Source organism: Rhinopithecus bieti, unplaced genomic scaffold, assembly GCF_001698545.2.
Source record: "Rhinopithecus bieti isolate Rb0 unplaced genomic scaffold, ASM169854v2 scaffold_64461, whole genome shotgun sequence".
Taxonomy (NCBI): Eukaryota; Metazoa; Chordata; class Mammalia; order Primates; family Cercopithecidae; genus Rhinopithecus; species Rhinopithecus bieti.
The window spans coordinates 50,498-69,865 of record NW_016824256.1 but is presented as its reverse complement, the minus strand read 5'-3'; the positions used below and the strand labels follow the sequence as shown (position 1 = coordinate 69,865).

Here is a 19,368-nt window from a genome sequence, read left to right as displayed (position 1 = left end):
GACGGTAGAGCAATATGAAGCCTCTGACTTCAACGTGTTTAAAAACAAGATCTTGGAAACTCCCTCGTTCACCTCAGCTTCTTTTATCATGAAGCCTTTGCAAGGTTCTTAGTTGAGACAAAGAAAATAACAACCTGCATGCACTTCCAAAGTCTCCACTTGTATCCTGTTTGCTTTAGATCTCTAGGAGGAAAAGTCAGATACCTGGGCCTAGTGTCAGTGTAGGAGGCACTTTCTGCAGGCGAGGCACTAGGAAGAAGGGAAAATGTGTGTTATTGGAATATTGGATATGAAGTGTGCTCTCACCTGAAAGCATCCGCATCTGCTGGAAATCTCAGATGCAACATTCAGCTGCAGGGAACAAGGCACACCCAATTCTCCTGTAAGGTTTTGGATTCATTTTCCACTGATTTGGTGCATCTGGAGCTTAGAGACGGGGCTCCCTCCTGGGTCATAGAATCCTTGCTTTGGGTCTCCCTGTAGAGTTCATTAGGTTTAGTAAGGCTAATCAATTGTTTCAAGAGATGGGGTCAGCAGCGTATGCTGTCACTGAAGGATTATTCTAAGCCAGGACAAAGCCATTTCATGTTAGGCTAGGGAAGCTGAGGGAAAACGCTTTGTGAGCCCCACGGGAACTTCCTCTCGAGGCAAGGGCTGGGCTGGAGGGGACACTCAGGAGCCACCCAGCCCAGGTTCCAGCCCCGGAGCAGGTGCACAGGAGGCTGGGGATGAGGTTTCCTCTCAGCGCCTGTGTCTTCCTTTGTCAACAACAACAACAACAACAACAACAACAACAACAACAACAACCCTAAGTGTTCAATAAGTTGCTGATGTGCCTTCAAATATCCTGTTACATCAGAACCATTCATGTTACTTAAGGCAACCAGAAGTATTTTTTAAAGTGGGTTTCAAGGACTGTAAATATCTTAATAGTGAGGATATAAAGGGCAGGAATGGTTTTACTAACTGAAAGGATACAGAATTCTGGGAGTCTCTATATTCCTACGAATAAACAATTCAGACTTCAGTGTTAAGTAATGTTGCCTACATTGTGTGAGTGACAGGGCGGTGATGGATCTGAGAGTGTGGCAGGTGCACAGACCTAGTGAGTCCGAAATCAACATGGAAAGATGAGGATCTATGGATATGAACTGAAAGTATGTAAACAGTTCATGAAATTCTATTAAGTGGAGTAGGAAATAAAACCCAAACTTATCCAAAACACAAATTCCTTTACGATTATTTTGGGAGCAGTGAGTTCATCAGGAACCCCAAACTTCTCTTACATCTTCTGATTCCTATTGTCCGTGAGATGAGAAAATCAGATCCCACTGTGCATCACAGGGCAAATCTGTAAACCAAGAGTGTTTCTATTGAAGATCATGGAGGATCAGGAAGCCAGGCAGGTGCTGGAGACACTGTCTCAGGAGCGCCCAGATGATCTCAGGGGGACCTGCTGGACACTCACGTGGGACATCAGCTGTCACTTTCTCAGAGTCACCAGTGAGCTGTGCTGGTGCCTGATGGGACTAGGATGAGGTCAAGGCACCTTCTCAGTGTCATGGAGAGTGATGGTTCCAGAAATCATCCGGGTGGTCTCTACGCTAATCAAATATGGGTTCACAGTGAGGAGCATGTCCTCTGGGCGCTTGGTCTTCAGTGAAAGGACGTCTGTACGCCAAAAGTTTGTAAACGGAGCAGAGCCTGCATTTCCTCAAGGAGGATTAGGGCTTGGAGTGTCAGCATCCCACTCTTGTAAGGGTGATGTGTCATTTACCTTCCCTTCCTTATCCTGAATCACTGTCTTGAGCTATGAAATGCTCTGTCTCATGAATATGCAAATAACCTGAGATCCACTGAGGTAAATATGGATATGTCTCAGCCCTGAGAGCATCACCCAGAAACCACATCCCTCAGCTAGAGAAGCCCCAGGCAGCACAGCTCCTCACCATGGACTGGATTTGGAGGATCCTCTTCCTGGTGGCAGCAGCGACAGGTAAGTGGCTTCCAAGTCCCGGTGATGAGGACGGGATTGAGTGCGGTCAGGGGGGCTCTCATCCACTCCTGTGTTGTCTCCATGTCTCCACAGGTGCCCACGCCCAGGTCCGGCTGGTGCAGTCTGGGGCTGAGGTGAAGTAGCCTGGGTCCTCAGTGAAGGTCTCCTGCAAGGCTTCTGGATACACCTTTACTAGCTCTGCTATGCAGTGGGTGCGACAGGCCCCTGGACAAGGCCTTGAGTGGATAGGAGCGATCATCATTGGCAATGGTAACACAGGCTATGCACAGAAGTTCCAGGGCCGAGTCACCATGACCAGGGACACGTCCACGAGCACAGCCTACATGGAGCTGAGCAGCCTGAGATCCGAGGAAACGGCCGTGTATTACTGTGCGGCAGACACAGTGTGAAAACCCACATCCTGAGAGTGTCAGAAACCCCAGGAAGGAGGCAGCTGTGCTGGCATGGAGGAGATGACAAAGATTATTAGAGTGAAGATTTTCTTAGAAAATGACATTACTTCATTAAAGAAAAGGAACAACATAAATGTGTATTTGAGAAATTTTAATTTTAATTATTTATTAAATTTATTCTGTTAGCTATTTCAGGGATTTGAATATGAATCAAATTAATAAAGCTGATATAGACTTCCTCTGAAGGTGTCTTTATAAACATCAATTTCTGAATCCGTGTTGTAAGTATTTTGGAACACAGACAAAGAAAGCATTTTAAGTCTACTTTTATNCTGTGCTGGCATGGAGGAGATGACAAAGATTATTAGAGTGAAGATTTTCTTAGAAAATGACATTACTTCATTAAAGAAAAGGAACAACATAAATGTGTATTTGAGAAATTTTAATTTTAATTATTTATTAAATTTATTCTGTTAGCTATTTCAGGGATTTGAATATGAATCAAATTAATAAAGCTGATATAGACTTCCTCTGAAGGTGTCTTTATAAACATCAATTTCTGAATCCGTGTTGTAAGTATTTTGGAACACAGACAAAGAAAGCATTTTAAGTCTACTTTTATCTCTATTTTGTAAAATGCCAAAAGCATCTTATTTTGTTCATGTTCCATTTTGAATTCCCACCATCAATGCATGACTGTTCTTGGTTTTCCTCATTCAAATTGCCATTTATCATTAAGAGTATTGTGTGTTTTAACCCTTCTAATAGGGGAGTAACGTTACCTAATTTTTATTTAAATGCACAGGTCCCTAAAAAATTCATATTTAACAATTTTTGTATAATTTTGGTGAGATGCCTCTCGTGATATTTGATTCATTTTTAACTGCATTTTTTATGAGTTGTATGTATACTTGCATATTGATTACAAAAGTCATTTAACAAATTAAGATAATTCATTTAACAAATATGTGACTTGGAGTTTTTTCTCCATGTCTCCTGTTGTCTTTTACTCCCTTATCCCTGTGTATTGCAGAAAAATGTGTGTGTCTGTGTGTGTGCATGTGCGCGCGCGTGTGTGTACAAATTTAGATTAAAACATGTAAATTTTATTCATCTAAAGATCATGTCTTCGGCATTATATCTGATATCTCATTATAAAATACACTAATAGTGATTATTTTTCCATGTCTCTAATCTCAGGACACAATCAACTCAAGAGTGTTTAACCTTCACCTACGTGAGTAGAGGACTCTCCACCTGAGATATTTGCAATACTTCTGTAAGGAGATGTGTTCTTTTTCCAATTATTTCTTTATTTAGTCAACCATTGATGTCTGTATTGGTTTATGGATGTCTATTTCACACTCTGAAGAAGATCCTTGCTACATTCTTCGTTTTATTGTTCAAATCATCACAGCTTTATTAGGTGCTGGGAGCTCATGTAGTTTGATTCCTGCATCCTTACAGCAAACCTCATCTTTCTGTTTTTGGACATTTCCCTGTTTCCAGGTATTACAATAAATTCTAAGCTTGTTTTCTATGTTCACTTTTTTATACATAGAATCGGTCACTTTTCTAAAGACTGCTTGTTTCTGATGTTAAAGAATAGTATTAAAATTTTAAAAAGTCATACTGGGTGTGTGTGTTGTTGATGTGGTGTAAGTACTTCTAGGACCTCTCAGCCAACTGGCCTAGTCAATGTCCATGTTTACATGAACCCATGTTTATGGACACATCGAAACTATTTATGTATCTAATCTTCTGTAACTTGATTACATTAAAAATGAGAACACACTGGTGTCTCCACCCAACTATGCTACCACATGGACCTTTCCAGCCTTCCTTCCTTGACTGTCCATAACCACCCACTGCAAAGTGGGCAACCCCAATCCTAACATATGTCATTTTATTACTTACCTGCATAATTTCAGGACACATGCACAGCAGTATCAGGAATGTAAAGCTCATTGGAAACATGTTTATCTACTAGAACAGACTGCTTATGTGCAGTTTCTTTACATGATAAACATACAGAATTTCCTCATTTTCAAAGTTGCTTAGGTCAGCAACTTCATTTTCCACTTTCCTTAGTGAAGTCATTTCAATGACAATGTATAATGGCATGTATCTGAAATTCTTTCAAAGCCAAAACTACAGTCAGGTAAACATACAGAGGATATTCAAGCCATTTATAGAGTGGGCATAAAATAAGTAAAAATGGCACTGGTTGAGAAGAGTAAAATCATCTTTAGTGATATACAATGGTTAAGACACAGGAGAATTAATTTGTCTAAGCTCATACCGTTGTGACAGAAAATATAAACCTAAATATATACAATTTTCATAAAAATATATTTAGCAGTTCATTATTCCAGGATTACACACAGACTGTATAAAATTATCTAATAACTTATTTGGGAGGGTGGGGATATCGTGAGACACATGCAACAAAGAATGAAGTAATTTTCCTCATTTGCATATAAGATGTTTCCATTCGCTAAAGACCTTTAATTAAAAAATCAACTTTCTACATGATCCAGGCTTTTTCCATAGGATTCTTTTCTTTCCTTGGTTGAGAAAGATTTTCCACAAGCTTCAACCCATGTCAGGCATGCACTGTCCCTTAATGGGCATTTACCCTCAGATGGGTCAGCATGTGGACTCTTCTGTCAGACAAACACACCTTTCCTCATGTGGATTCTTCCCTCAGACAAACACACATGGCCCCACATGGATTCTTTCTTCAGACCACCACATATGTCCTCACATTTACTCTTTCCTCAGGAAACAGACATTTCCTCATGTGAACTCTTGTCTCAGACAAACAAACATGTCTCCATGTGAACTCTTCAGTCAGATAAGTACACACATTTCCACATTTACTGTTTCCTTACACAAGCACATATATCCAATATTGAAGTGTTTTGTGAGAAAGGTATCCCTTTTCTCTGGAAGTGTATTTTTATGTTCTTACTGGACATATTTTTTGATAATGTTTGCTACTATGAAGATACCTGAACACTGTCCATACTAGAGAATAAGAAAGAGTAATGGGCAGATTAACCTTGTGCATCCAGACACAGGAATCTTTGACCCTGCCCTCCCTGAAATGGAGACACAGAGGATGGATGAGCAATGCTGAGCAGTGCACCCATGACCACAAAAACAAAGACATAGAAATGTGTCCCCTCCCCTCCTCATGAAAGGCAGCTCACCCCCTGTTCCTTCAGGCCCTGGTGAGGAGCCACCCTATGTCTGTGCCCTTTTGCAGTGTTCACACCATGGGGTCTGCACTGATCTGGGCTTCCCTTCTCATCACTCTCAGTATTAGGGTCCCTTATGAATCAGATCTAGCTGCGGTTGCTCCAGATGAGGCTCTTCTTCCATTTCCTTTGTGTTTGAGGAAGTCCTGTGTGAAGTTTATTGGTGGAGTCAGAGGGGGAAAATTGTACAGCCCAGCAATTCACTGAGACTCTCCTGAAAAGCCTCTGATTTCACCTTTACCAGCTGCAGCATGAGCTTGGTCCAGCAAGCTTCATGACAGGGATTGGTGTGGGTGGAAACAGTGAGTGATCAAGTCGGCGTTCTCAGATTACTCTCCATGAGTACAAATAAATTAACAGTCCCAAGTGACACCCTTTCAAGTACAGTCTACCTTACACTGACCAACCTGAAAGCCAAGGACAAGGCGTTGTATTATTGTGAGGGACAAAGGAGAGGGAACATCTGTGTGAGCCCAGACACAAAAATCTCTGCAGGAAGTCATGAGGGAACTGCAATGCAGATGCTCCTCATAACCACAAAGGGGCAGTCAGGACCACCAGGAGGCGCTCAGGACACCTGGGGGTGCTCAGAACCACCACAGGTGCTCAGGACACCAGGGGCGCTCAGGACCATGAGGGATGCTCAGGACACCAGGGGCGCTCAGGACCACGAGGGATGCTCAGGACACCAGGGGCGCTCAGGACACCATGGGGCGCTCAGGACCACGAGGGGATGCTCAGGACACCAGGGGGCGCTCAAAACCACCAGGGGCTGCTCAGTACATGAGGGTTCTCTTAGGCGGCAGCTCCACCTCAGGAGCCTGAGAGGTTGTGGTTTCCTTTTAAACTTTGGTGATTCCTGACCTGGTCAAGGAAAAGTCTTTCCCAGCATCTCTCACCATTTCTTCTTTGTAAATCCATTATTTCTTTTACCTACAAAACATTAACTTAGAACAGGGATTTAATTCAACTTTTAATGCTGCACATTTTCCAAGTAATACTGGCAATGATCCCTCAGGACAATTTTTAAAGTAGGTTATTTTATACTTTATTTATGTGAAATGATACTATATTTAAAATAGTACAATTTTAAAAATCACACCTGTAGCTCCAGCACTTTGGGTGAGGCAGGCAGATCACTTGAGCTCAGGAGTTTTACAACAGCCTGGCAACACAGTGAGATCTTTTCTATACAAAACAAGCAAACATCAACAAAAAATAGCTAGGTGTGGTGCTACCTCTGCAACCAGCTACTTGAAAGGCTGAGGCGGGGGGATCCCTTAAGCCTGGGAGGTTGATGCTGTAGTGAACTGTGATTGTGCCAGTGCACTCCAGCCTGGTTGACAGAGTGAGACCCTTTCTTAAAATAACACATGTCATCAGTACAAACTGTTTCAATGAATAGAGCTTTGTGTTTTTGTGCTGTAACAGCCAAACAATTGTATGTATTTTCTAACTTTAACTCAGCACATGCATGGTGTTTTGTTTCTTTTACTTTCATCTGCTGTTTTTGGAAATTAAACACCATTTTAAAAGCTCTTGTTCTCCCCTTTGCTTTGCTTCAGGTGTACTGTTTGTCAGACTATTTCTCCATCTTCCCTTTTTGTTTGAAAGTCTTTTTTCTTCCTCAGTCTCCGCGAAGGATAAAGAAAGTCCCTTTACTTTCTGTCCTCCAAGTCTGGTGAATCAGTTCCCTTCTCTTCATAATCACTGAAGCCAGCAAAGTTTAGGAGGATAATAGTTCTCCTTAGAATATGCTCATCTACCTGCAGACTCTCTGCCCTCTTCACCCTTTTCCAGGGTCCTACAGACATCACCCTCATTCCATCTCCTCCCTTCCCTAAGTACCACAGAGGGGGCTCTGCATCTCCTGCTGCCTTCGGTGTGCTCAGCCCTGGGGCTCGCTAGTGCTGTCATGATGAAGTCTAAATCCCCACGTGCTTGGACCACCCTCTAGGAAGATGCCATTGTGAGTGAGTCCTGAAAAGCATGGGCTGTGTTCAGTTTCATATTGCTGGATATTCTCTATTTTAAAGGAATACTGGTAAATAAAGACTAGAGTTTGTATTGAATATCCATGTCAAAAAAGTTTTCTTTCAAAACTTTTCAAATAAAACAATTTTTCCTGCCTACTTTGAAAACTACAGTGTAAATTCAACAAATAATGTAATACAATTTTAAAGGCGATATACATCGTATTAGTTATTCAATTTATTAAAAGCAGAACGATATTTAAAATAAATTCCATTGCATATTTAAGTGACATATTCGACAAGAATGGCATTTACATACTTTTTTACAAAAACATGTATTTAAATATATTTGTCTTCTTAATATTGGTATAGGCAGACATACATGTAGAAAAGCATTATTTTGCACTACAACCTCAAACTGCAAACACAATTTAAATTCAATTAAATAATTAGAATAATATGAAACAAATAGGTGTGTTGTTTTGGTTTTTAGATACACATTCTACATACAACATTGTCTTTATCCATTTGTCTATCTACTGACACTCAGATTGTTTCCATATCTTGGTTGTTATTAATAGTGTTTCAATAAACATAGGATTCAGATATCTTAACAAGGTGGTGAGTTCATCTGCTTTGGGTTTATTTCTAGAAGCAGAATTTCTGGTCATATAATATTTCTAGTTTTAATTCATTTGGAGCCTTTATAATGCTTTCCATAATTGTGAAAATATAGAATGATATAGCCACTAGGAAAAACAGTTTCAGTTTTGAGGTAAGATCCATAAACAAATAACGTTTGATTATGGCTCTCAATGAGAGTTTGTAATAAATATGATAGAAGTCAAGAAAGTTTCTCACCTTAAAGCAGGATGAATTTGCTCCCTTATTCTCTTAAAAGCAAAAGATTTGGAGCATGCATGATGGAGGCTGTTGGCAAGGTTCAGAATGATATCATAAGATGAAACTCAGTTGGATAAAAATGGTGGGTTTTCATTCACAGACATGCCAATTCTAAATATGAAACCATGAAGTCAAGTGAGGATCTAGAACGTGTTCACTTGAAGCACCAGCACGTTCTCAAAGGCACCTACTGCTGCCTCACAAGGGCGATGAACTTTTGAAACCAGTAAAGTGTGAGTTCACAGAAAGGGATAAAGTTATCATGTTTAACATGAAATTTGTTTAATATGCCAAAGGCTTGTACAGATTAATTATACACAAATATACACCGTGTGTTTTGCATACCTACATGTCTAGAGGATGATTCTCTTAGGGAAATTTCTTCAGGTCACAGAAATCTGTGTAAGTTGTGAGTCCCACTAAAAGTCTATCTTTACGAATACTGGTCTATTTTTCAATTAGGGAAAATTATCTCTGCTGGAGTGGGCTTCCAATTTTGTAGATTTTTTCGTTGTTTCTTAAGGTTTAAGACATGAACCAAAAAATTGGAGATTTTTTGGAGTTTCATGGCTGGAGTTCACAAGATCTCAGGAAACCACTTCTTTGTTGCTTTAGTTTGAAAGACTAACTTCCTAGGAAAAGAAGCTTCTGTCTAACCATGATGAGCTCATTTCTTCCGCATACCATGAAGTTTGAGACCCCACTGTCAAGAATCATAAAAACTTTACGCTCCAGTTTACTGAAAATCGTGACTCTTGAATTTAATATTGATTGGCATTGACAAAGATGTTTCATTTTTGGATGTTTCCTAAGTTGCTGGCCCAACGTATCAGTGGACTGAGAATCCTCCATTAGCTCCCTGTCTGTAGCACTGAGTTGATTGACAATCAGAGTCATCCATGAAGAAGAGTCCTGAGGTTCATCGGATTCTTGTAGACACTCAGGTGAACCAAAGGAATTACCAGAATTGAGGGCTGTCAGCCATTTGCACATCACTAGGAATAATTGCCATCTAAGTGTAAAGGTCTACATCACTCAGAATACCCCGCATGACAGGCTGATACAAAAAAATCCAACCCCACAGAGGCTCCACAGCAACCCTTACAGTTCTTTCAAGGAAGAAATAATCTCCAAGTTAGGTGAGTCATTATAGGTGTTCTGAGCTATGGTAAACATTGGATCAGGCCCAGATTTGTCTGAGTTCAATGTGATTATTATTCTCAGCTGCTGGTCCTATAGGGCCTGAATATGGATAATTTAAATGAGCCTGGCTGTGTGATTTGTTATATGAAAATCTGAACTAAATAAACATAAAGAGCATGTGTGGACTAGCATGAGGTTGAGAGATCCTGGGCGCCCCACCCCTCACACTCTCATCGCCCTTTCCTCCAGGAACCTCCAGGTTCTCAGGGTGAGAATCCACCTAGATCCCTGCATGGCTGTATTACCAGGAGACCAAATCTCTGATAAAAACACTGAGACCTTCTTCAGGCAGACAACCCATTTATACATCCTTATGTATGTGGGGAAAGGTAATCCATCCCCATTACAAGCCCATACCAGCAGCCTTCCTTTATCATGAAAATGGCAAAAATTAGCCGAAAGGGGCACATTTACGAAAATTTTCCTGTGATGTTCCATCGAGAAAAGAGCAAAAATGAGCTTCACACCTGGAGACTTCCTGTATCAGGCACAGTCCAGAGAAAGAAGATCACCAGAGTATTAAGATTCATCTGTAAGAACAGGTAATGCTTCCATGTTCCACACATTGCGTCTCACCAGTTTAGTCAATATGGATTAAATATGAGAGTGTGGCAATGCACAAACTCTCTCTGAGGAGGAAAATAGGATAAAAAATGTTCAGGAAAATAGAGCAATTTGAAATCTCTGACAACAGCAACTTCAGCACCAAGGAAATGATTTCACCCTCATTGCCTCAAATTTACTTTTCATGGGGCATCTGCAGGGTTCCAAAGTGAGACCAGCTGAATTCAATGTGCAAACACTTCCCAGGTGTCCACTTGTATTCTGTTTTCTTCTGTTTGTAGAAAGTAGACACATTCTCAGCCTTAGTGCCAGTGTAGGGAGTGCTTTCCTTGACATGGATACCAGAAAAAAAAGGAAAAACATAGGGCCGATTAATGTAAAAATTGGCCACAGTGTGTGTGTGTGTGTGTGTGTGTGTGTGTGTGTGTGATTTGAATACTAGAGTTGGAGTTGGCTTCTATCCACGTGCACCTGCACCTGCAGGTATTCTCAGGTGCAATAATCAACTGCAGGACCCTAAAGGAAATCAGAGTCCCCCCAAATCCCTGAAAAGTATTTGGGTTCACCGTATGTCAAATGAATCTGTGCCTCTGGAGCTCCAGGAAAGGGCTCCCCAGTGATGCATGAGATCTTTCCTTCGGGTCTCCCTCTACAGTTCTCTGGGTTTCCTGAGATCAATTCAGTATTTCAAAAGATGGTGTGAGAAGCATGTTGTGTCACTAAAGGAGAATTCTGAGCCAGGGCACAGCCACTTTATACTGGGCTAGAGACACTGGCAGGAATATACTCTCTAAGTTCAGACAGAAACGCTCCTGCTGGGTAGGGGCTGGACTGCAGGGAGTGCTCAGAATAAACCCAGCACAGGCTCCCGCCCCAGAGCAGGTGCACAGCAGGCTGGGGAGGGGTTCCTCTCAGGGCCCGGGACTTCCTTTAAAAATGTCTAATAAAAGAATTTCACAAGGACTTCTGATGTTTGTAAAAATATTCCATTCAATTGTGAGCATTTATCAAACTGGATGTTGTAATGAGAACCACTTTCACAATGGGGATCTCAAACTCTGCTGGATACCATAGCAGTAAGCAGCTGGAGGTCAGGAAGAGATCCTTTCTTTTAAATCAGTGCAAGTTTTGGGTAAACACACTCATTCCCAACATAACGCATTCACATATTAATGTCTAGAACTGGTTCAAGTTGCCCCTGATTCATTCAAATGTGGGTTCAAAGTGAGGTGCGTGCCCTGGGGGAGATTGTTCTCCAGTGGGGGAGGCTCTGTCAACACAGAGTTCAGGGATGTGTAGGGGACACATGGCCTCTAACAGGACTACGGCTTGAACCCTCAGCTTCTACAATTGTGTCATCCATGTGTCATGTATTTGCCCTTTTTTATACTGGGTCAGGAATTGGGCTATTAAATAGCATCCTTCATGAATATGCAAATCACTGAGGTTAATACAGGTAACTGTGCCCTGAGAGCATCACCCAACAACCACACCCCTCCTCGGGACCACATCCCACCAACAGCACAGCTCCTCACCATGGACAGGACCTACAGGATCCTCTTCTTGGTGGCAGCAGCAAAAGTTAAGGGGCTCCCCAGTCCCAGGGCTGACAGAGAAATCAGGCCAGTCAAATAAGACTTCACACAATCCTCTCTCCTCTCCACTGGTGCCCACTCCCAGGAGCAGCTGGTGCAGTTTGGGCCTGAGGTGAAGCAGCCTGTGGCCTCAGTGGAGGTCTTCTGCAAGGCTTCTGGTTACCGCTTTACCACCTATGGTATGAATTGGGTGAGACAGGTGCCTGGAGAAGGGCTTGAGTGGATGGGATGGATGAACACCAACACTGGGAATCCAACGTATGCCCAGGGCTAAAAGGACGGTTTGTCTTCTCCATGGACACCTCTGTCAGCACAGCGCATCTGCAGATCAGCAGCCTAAACGCTAAGGACATGGCTGTGCGTTACTGTATGAGAGACACAGTTTGGAAACCCACATCCTGAGAGAGTCAGAAGCCCTGAGGGAAGAGGTAGCTGTGCTGAGCTGAGGCAGTGGTGCAGCAGTTTCTTTATCTTCCATGTGATCTCATGTTGCATCAACTTCCACTGTTATATTAGCCATGAATGTGGGATAGACGGGTGCTCCTAAGAGATCCCTAACTTGCCCATTTTGATGGGTTTTCCAGAAGATGTGAGAAGCCACTTTGTTTGCAAAGCTTCCCAAAGCCATGCCCTGCTCCACATACACGAGTGCCCATTTCCTGGTCTTTGGGTAACTGTAAAATGCTCATCAGTGCACCTGGGCTAATTTCACATCAGGTAGAGGAATGTGTTCTAAAGGAAAGCTAAAGTTGTAATAGCAATTCCTGCTCAATAACCTTCAGCTTCATTGCTTTTGTGTGACTCATCAATTAATTACATTACATCAAGGTTCTCCATGGGAGTGTCTAATAAATATAAGGGACGTACAGAAGTTCCTGAATTAAAATAATACAATTGTGAACACAACCTCAGTATTCAACCATGTCTCCACCCTTCACACCCTTCACCACAAAGGAATTTTCATCTCTCCTGGAAGTTGCGTTCATTTTGAAATTAGTTATTTTTTTGTTTTAATATCTCAAGATTATCGTATGTAACTATTTTAGCAGAAAGTGAGTAATGGGAACTTGAACTAAACAACTGAAAACAAATTCACAACTAATTAAGCAAGATGACAGAATGTGATTGGCTCCAAGCTTTGATAATCCAGCGGTTTATGTACCCAGACTTAAAATTTACCCATCTTCCTGTTACCTTCATGACACAGTCAACTCTCATTATGAAAGAAATGGTGACTGCATTCCCAAGGGTCATGCACAGTTACAAAAATAGACTGGGTAAGGTGAGGAGTTGATGGTTTAAACTCCCGTTTGAAGAAGTAGGATCAACTACTTTTCTCAATGGCTCACAATGACTCCAGCTCACTCACAGAGCTCAGACAGAAACCTCCCTTTAGGGTGGGAGCTGGGCTGCAGGGGGCACTCGGTAACCATAAAGGTGAAAATGAGCTGTCAGATGGAACTTCCCCGTCACCTCCACATGGAATGTATTGTTTCATTTCATTAGCACTCTTTACATAACGGTTCATTTGTTTTGGTCTGTTCATCACTTGTATTTTTCAAAGGAATCTCACTTGAATCTTTACTCTTTTGCATTTTGTCTCCAGGACAAGGTTGGGAAGTGTTACCTCCAGCATCATAACATGATCTGGTGAGCTGACATATTTGTGGCAAAGAATACCTACCGATTCAGAAGCTCTTTGGTTTTCTTTCCATGAAGTAGAATTATTTCTTCTGTTCTGTGTATGAGCATATCCTAGCAATCCTGTACACACCCACATAGATGTCTACAAGCCTATGAATTATTCTCTGTAAATAAAAATTTATCTCAATTTCCCTCAATGTCCCTAATTCTCCTGAAGGTGAGGAAGGTCTTTCTGGATCTGTTTAAACAAAATGTCCAGAGACCACCTGGTAGGTCAGGAGCTCACCTGGCTCTGGATGTTGGCTCTGTCTCTTTCCCTCTGTGTCCCACAGGTCAGCTCACTTGTTCAGGTCCTAACAAGACAGCCCAGGTTTGTCCTGATGTTGAAACACACCCAACTTCTGATGACTCTCCTGTTAACCACATCCATAGAGATAGATTATTTATTATATAATTCACCAAACTAATGTCAAATGCCCAAGATGCAATTCCGCAAACTCTAGGGTATGTTCATGCAATTCAATGAAGGAGAAAGTCTTTCAGACACAGGTGTACCTGAAATGATAAATATGTGGGTGAGGACTCTGGGCTTGAGTGTCATTTTCCAGCCATGTTTCAGAAGTGTGACCTGTCAGGGAGGAACCAGAGTTCCTTGTGCTCTCAGACGAGAGGGCTCACAGATGTCCTCTCTTGTTCCCAGGAAAGGCAATTGCACTAATCTTGATGATGAGACTATGCTCCTGTGCTGACCTATTATAGTTTTTGACTGAAATTCTCACTGTGATCCCCAATCTACATCTATTCACACAGACCTGTATAAAGGTCAGGCCACATTCTCAGTGTCACACATTGACACGGTTGGAGATACGTCCCACTACCTTCTCCTGAGATTGCAGGCAGAATCCCAAATTTCAAACGTTCACAAAAGGGAAGGTCTCAGATTTTTTTTTTTTTATGACTCACTCTCTGGGACAGATATATTCCCTCTAACATGATGGATATTCTGAATTACAATATACATTGCATGGATGTAGGTTTGTATAAGTTCACTGTGACGAATATATTTAGCTGCTGCCCTAATGTTTTTGAATGGAGATTTGGCAATTTAGATAACCTGGATGTTTGGTTGGTTTCATATAAATCTTCACGGGTAGAACAGCATTGAACCTATTCCAAAATCTGTCCTCGATCCATGATCACACTCATCTCCCAGACCAGCTCCTTCAGGACATTTCCCTACCTGGAAGAAAAGGACTCTGGGCTTGGTGAGGGGAGGTCCCAGGAAAAGACCTGAGTTCTCAGAGGGCACAGCCAGCATCCTCCTCTCAGGGCGACCCCGAAAGACCGGGGCCTCCCTCATCCCTTTTCACCTCTCCATACAAAGGCACCACCCACATGCAAATCCTCACTTAGGCACCCACAGGAAACCACCACACATTTCCTTAAATGCAGGGACCAGCCCACATGGGAAATGCTCTCTGAGAGTCATGGACCTCCTGTGCAAGAACATGAAGCACCTGTGGTTCTTCCTCCTCCTGGTGGCAGCTCCCAGATGTGAGTGTCTCGGGGATGCAGATATGACGATATGGGAGGCTGTCTCTGATCCCAGGGCTCACTGTGGGTCTCTCTGTTCACAGGGGTCCTGTCCCAGGTGCAGCTGCAGGAGTCGGGCCCAGGACTGGTGAAGCCTTCGGAGACCTTGTCCCTCACCTGCGCTGTCTCTGGTGGCTCCATCAGCAGTTACTGGTGGAGCTGGATCCGCCAGCCCCCAGGGAAGGGGCTGGAGTGGATTGGGCGTATCTCTGGTAGTGGTGGGAGCACCTACTACAACCCGTCCCTCAAGAATCGAGTCACCATTTCAATAGACACGTCCAAGAACCAGTTCTCCCTGAAGCTGAGCTCTGTGACCGCCGCGGACACGGCCGTGTATTACTGTGCGAGAGACACAGTGAGGGGAGGTGAGTGTGAGCCCAGACACAAACCTCCCTGCAGGGAGGCGGAGGGGGCGGGCGCAGGTGCCGCTCAGGACCAGCAGGGGGCGCGCGGGGCCCACAGAGCAGGAGGCCGGGTCAGGAGCAGGTGCAGGGAGGGCGGGGCTTCCTCATCTGCTCAGTGCTCTCCCTCCTCACCAGCACCTCAGCTGTCCCCAGGGCTCCTCTTTCTTTGATATCTGTGGTTCTGCTTCCTCACATTCTTCTGCCAGAAAAGAAAGGAGGAAGGCACATTTTCCTCTTACAATTGAACTTTCACCGATTACTAGGAACTTTCCTACAAGTTCCTGCATGGCCCATTATTCCTTAGTGATTAAAAATATATATATTCTAATGCTTCTCACCACCTCTTGGTTTGTGTCATCAATTGAATTTTGCCCTCTTTGAAATTCATATGCTGAAACCTTAAATTCAATGGATCTATATAGGAATTTTAATGATACAATTAAGGTTAAATGTGGTCAGAAGTGTGAGAACCTAATGCAATAGACGTGCTGTCTTTATAAGAAGAGGTAGAGACACCAGAGACCTCTCAGTTTTCACGTGCACGCAGAGAAGAGGCCATGTGGAGACGCAGTGTATTAGAAGGTGGCCCAGTGCATGCCAGGAAGAAGGTGCACCAAGAACCAACCCTGCCAGCACCTTGATCTTCAACATTCAGACTTCAGAATTGTGAGAAAATCAATATTTGTTGTTTAAGCCACCCACTCCGTGTTGTCTTCTTATGAAGACCCAGACAGACTAATACCACATAACTCATAACTCTGTTAGCGCTGTCCCCTGGATGGAGAATCAGCCCCCCTGAGGCTGGTCACATGGCTCAGATTTCTACATAAAGTAGGCAAAAAATCGTAGCTGTGGTATAAAAACTTGTCATGTCCCTGTTGACCAATTTCTGGGCAAAGTGTTTTAATGAAGCCCTTGGGGCTTTGTCACAAAAGTTGTCCTTTATCTTTTCTGACGACCTAACTACTGGACAATGGGTACCAGCTGGATGGAGACTGACCACTGACCATCTTCTGCTGTCTCCTTAGCATGCCACAGAAAACAAGACCAACATTACTCTATGTCTTCAACTCTCTAAATTTGCACTGAATCTATTGTTAAATGAAGAGTTACATGAGGTCTGAGTTTTGTCCCCTTCTTCCCAGTCTTCCTTAATTACCAAGGGCAGAAGAGGCTTTCAACGAAATTTGGCTGTCAATGCCCCCAACACCACATCACTTTTTAAGGTCCAGGAACTTTATTTGGGGGATAGTGAAATACACTTTTAAATGGAAAGCCCTAAAGCACATACAACAGCTAAAGGAATGGCCGCTGTGCACCTGAAGGCGGATGAGGCAAATGGTAGGGTCCCTTCCTCCAAGATGTTCCTGGGTGTGTGATGTTTGGATGCCTCATGCATATGGAATTAAGGACTGGACTGAAGTAGAAACAAGGGCCACATCCCATAGGACAACAAGAAAAAACACAGATGGGCATCCATGAAGACAGGTAATTAAATTTGTTGGGTTTAAGATTAAACTTTTTTCCGAAATTTTTAATGTTCTTAGCTAAATATGAATCTTTTCAACAAACTGAGAATTGAAAGTAGAATGAAGTTAGAAGTTGAGAGAGAAAAGTCATGAGAGAGCAGAAAGAAAATTCACACAAAACTGTCACATGGCAGAGGCCAGAATGGAGCTGATGCAGCAATGTCATTTTTCTGCAGACCTAGTTGAGACCCTTTGGTGTTTAAGGCAGGCCCAGCGGTGAAGAACTCCTTTAGTTTTCGCTTCTCTGGGAAAGGTCTTATCTATCCTTTATTTTACAAAAAGATTTACATTGTAAAGTTCCTTGGTTGGCAGAGTTTTGTTTGTTTCTCATTCTTTTTCCCCCAGCAATTTGAATACAGTCATGGGCCACCTAACAATGATTCAGTCAGCAATAGACCACATACATGTTTGTGGCCACATAACATTGTAATACCATATTTTCACTAAGGATGTTCCATATTTAGATGTGTTTAGATAGGATACTTACCACGGTGTTTCTGTTCCCTGCAGTGTTTGGTGCAGTAACATGCTATACAGGTTAGTTGTCTGGAAACATTGTGCTATTCCACATAGTCTATGTGTAGTAGGATATTCCTTGTAGGTTTGTATAAGTTCTCCCTATGATGCTTGCACAATGATGACATTAACTAGAAACACATTTCTCAGAAATAATCTCTATCACTAAACCATACATCATCGAATGTAATTCCTCTCCATTCCGAACTGAAAATCTTCTGCTAAGAAATCTGCTAAATCTGCTCTTTTTCTTTCTGTTTTCAAAAACCTTTCCTTTAGCAATGTGGTTTCAAACTATCTCCGATTTTTTTCATTTTGTTTACTTTATTTAAAATTACAGTTGATTTCTTTTATGAAATATTTCAGGCATTGCAAAAACACAGATAGCAATGGAACTTTGCAGAGACAATGGAAGCCCTTGTGTAATTCTTTTCCATACAATTCCTCTGTACCCTCCTCAAAAGCAACCACTATCCTGAATTAGGTGTCGCTCACTCCCTTGCAGGGTTATATATTATTGCCATATAAACAGTGTATCCATATATAATAAGGATTCTTTTACATGTTCTGAAACTTTATATAAATGCAACATATTGATCATATCCTAAAATTTGCATTTTTGTATTCCACATTATGTTTGACTTTTTAAAATTATACTTTAAGTTCTAGGGCACATGTGCACAACGTGCAGTTTTGTTACATATGTATACATGTGCCATGTTGGTGTGCTGCACCCATTAACTCATCATTTACATTAGGTATAGCTCCTAAAGCTACCACTCCCCCTACCCCCTCCCCACAATAGGACCTGGTGTGTGATGTTCCCTTTCTTGTGTCCAAGTGATCTCATTGTTCAATTCCCACCTATGAGTGAGAACATGAAGTATTCAGTTTTCTGTTCTTGCGATAGTTTGCTGAGACTTAAAAATGTAAAAAAAAAAAAAAAAAAAAGTATAGCGCTTCATGGATGTGGAAGAATATTTGCTTCTCCAGATTTAGAAAGTTTCTGTGCTATCACTTCTTTAAAAAACCTTTCCACCTCTCTGGCTCTGTGTCTCTCTCTCTCTCTGTCTCTCCCTCACCCTCTTCCTTCACTACCCCTTTTGTCTTATCTCTGCATAACTCCTCAATGCATGATTTCATTTTCACTGCGCTTCCTGACGCGTAAGTCTTTAACTCTTTTTTATTTCTTTCATTTGAATTTTTCTTCTCTGTCTCTATTTCAAATGATCTTTCTTTTAGTTTACTATTTCTTCTGTTACTTGATCTAGTTTGGTCTAAAATCCTCTGTTAAAAATTTTGTCTGACATATTGTATTCTTCAGCATCAATATTTTCATTTAGTCATCTTTTAAGTGTTTTATGTCTATTAAAATTCTCACATTGTTCTTGCATGATGACACTAGCTCATTGAACATGTTTCTTTTTTTTATTATTATTATACTTTAAGTTCTAGGGTACATGTGCATAACTTGCTGGTTTGTTACATATGTATACTTGTGCCATGTTGGTGTGCTGCACCCATCAACTCATCAGCACCCATCAGCTTGTCATTTACATCAGGTATAACTCCCAATGCCATCCCTCCCCCTCCCCCCTCCCCATGATAGGCCCCGGTGTGTGATGTTCCCCTTCCCGAGTCCAGGTGATCTCATTGTTCAGTTCCCACCATCGAGGCTAGGAAGAAACTGCATCAACTAACGAGCAAAATAACCAGTTAATATCATAATGGCAGGATCAAGTTCACACATAACAATATTAACCTTAAATGTG

The 19,368-nt window shown here is 42.1% G+C and overlaps 1 protein-coding gene and 2 pseudogenes across 3 annotated transcripts; all 3 read left to right on the top strand.

Moving 5' to 3' along the window:
• The first annotated feature begins 1,904 nt into the window (after positions 1 to 1,904).
• LOC108522156 (Ig heavy chain V-I region V35-like) lies at positions 1,905 to 2,501 on the top strand (annotated as a pseudogene). The gene is made up of 2 exons (XR_001883390.1): positions 1,905 to 1,996; positions 2,090 to 2,501. The product of XR_001883390.1 is annotated as an Ig heavy chain V-I region V35-like (transcript).
• A 9,350-nt stretch (positions 2,502 to 11,851) lies between these two features.
• On the top strand, positions 11,852 to 12,312 carry LOC108522154 (Ig heavy chain V-I region V35-like; annotated as a pseudogene). Its single transcript, XR_001883389.1, has 2 exons — positions 11,852 to 11,891; positions 11,976 to 12,312. The product of XR_001883389.1 is annotated as an Ig heavy chain V-I region V35-like (transcript).
• A 2,610-nt stretch (positions 12,313 to 14,922) lies between these two features.
• LOC108522153 (putative V-set and immunoglobulin domain-containing-like protein IGHV4OR15-8) lies at positions 14,923 to 15,874 on the top strand. The gene is made up of 2 exons (XM_017862212.1): positions 14,923 to 15,108; positions 15,192 to 15,874. The coding sequence occupies exons 1-2, from the start codon at positions 15,042 to 15,044 to the stop codon at positions 15,719 to 15,721; spliced, it is 597 nt and encodes a 198-aa protein (XP_017717701.1). The 5' UTR covers positions 14,923 to 15,041; the 3' UTR covers positions 15,722 to 15,874.
• Positions 15,875 to 19,368: the final 3,494 nt, after the last annotated feature.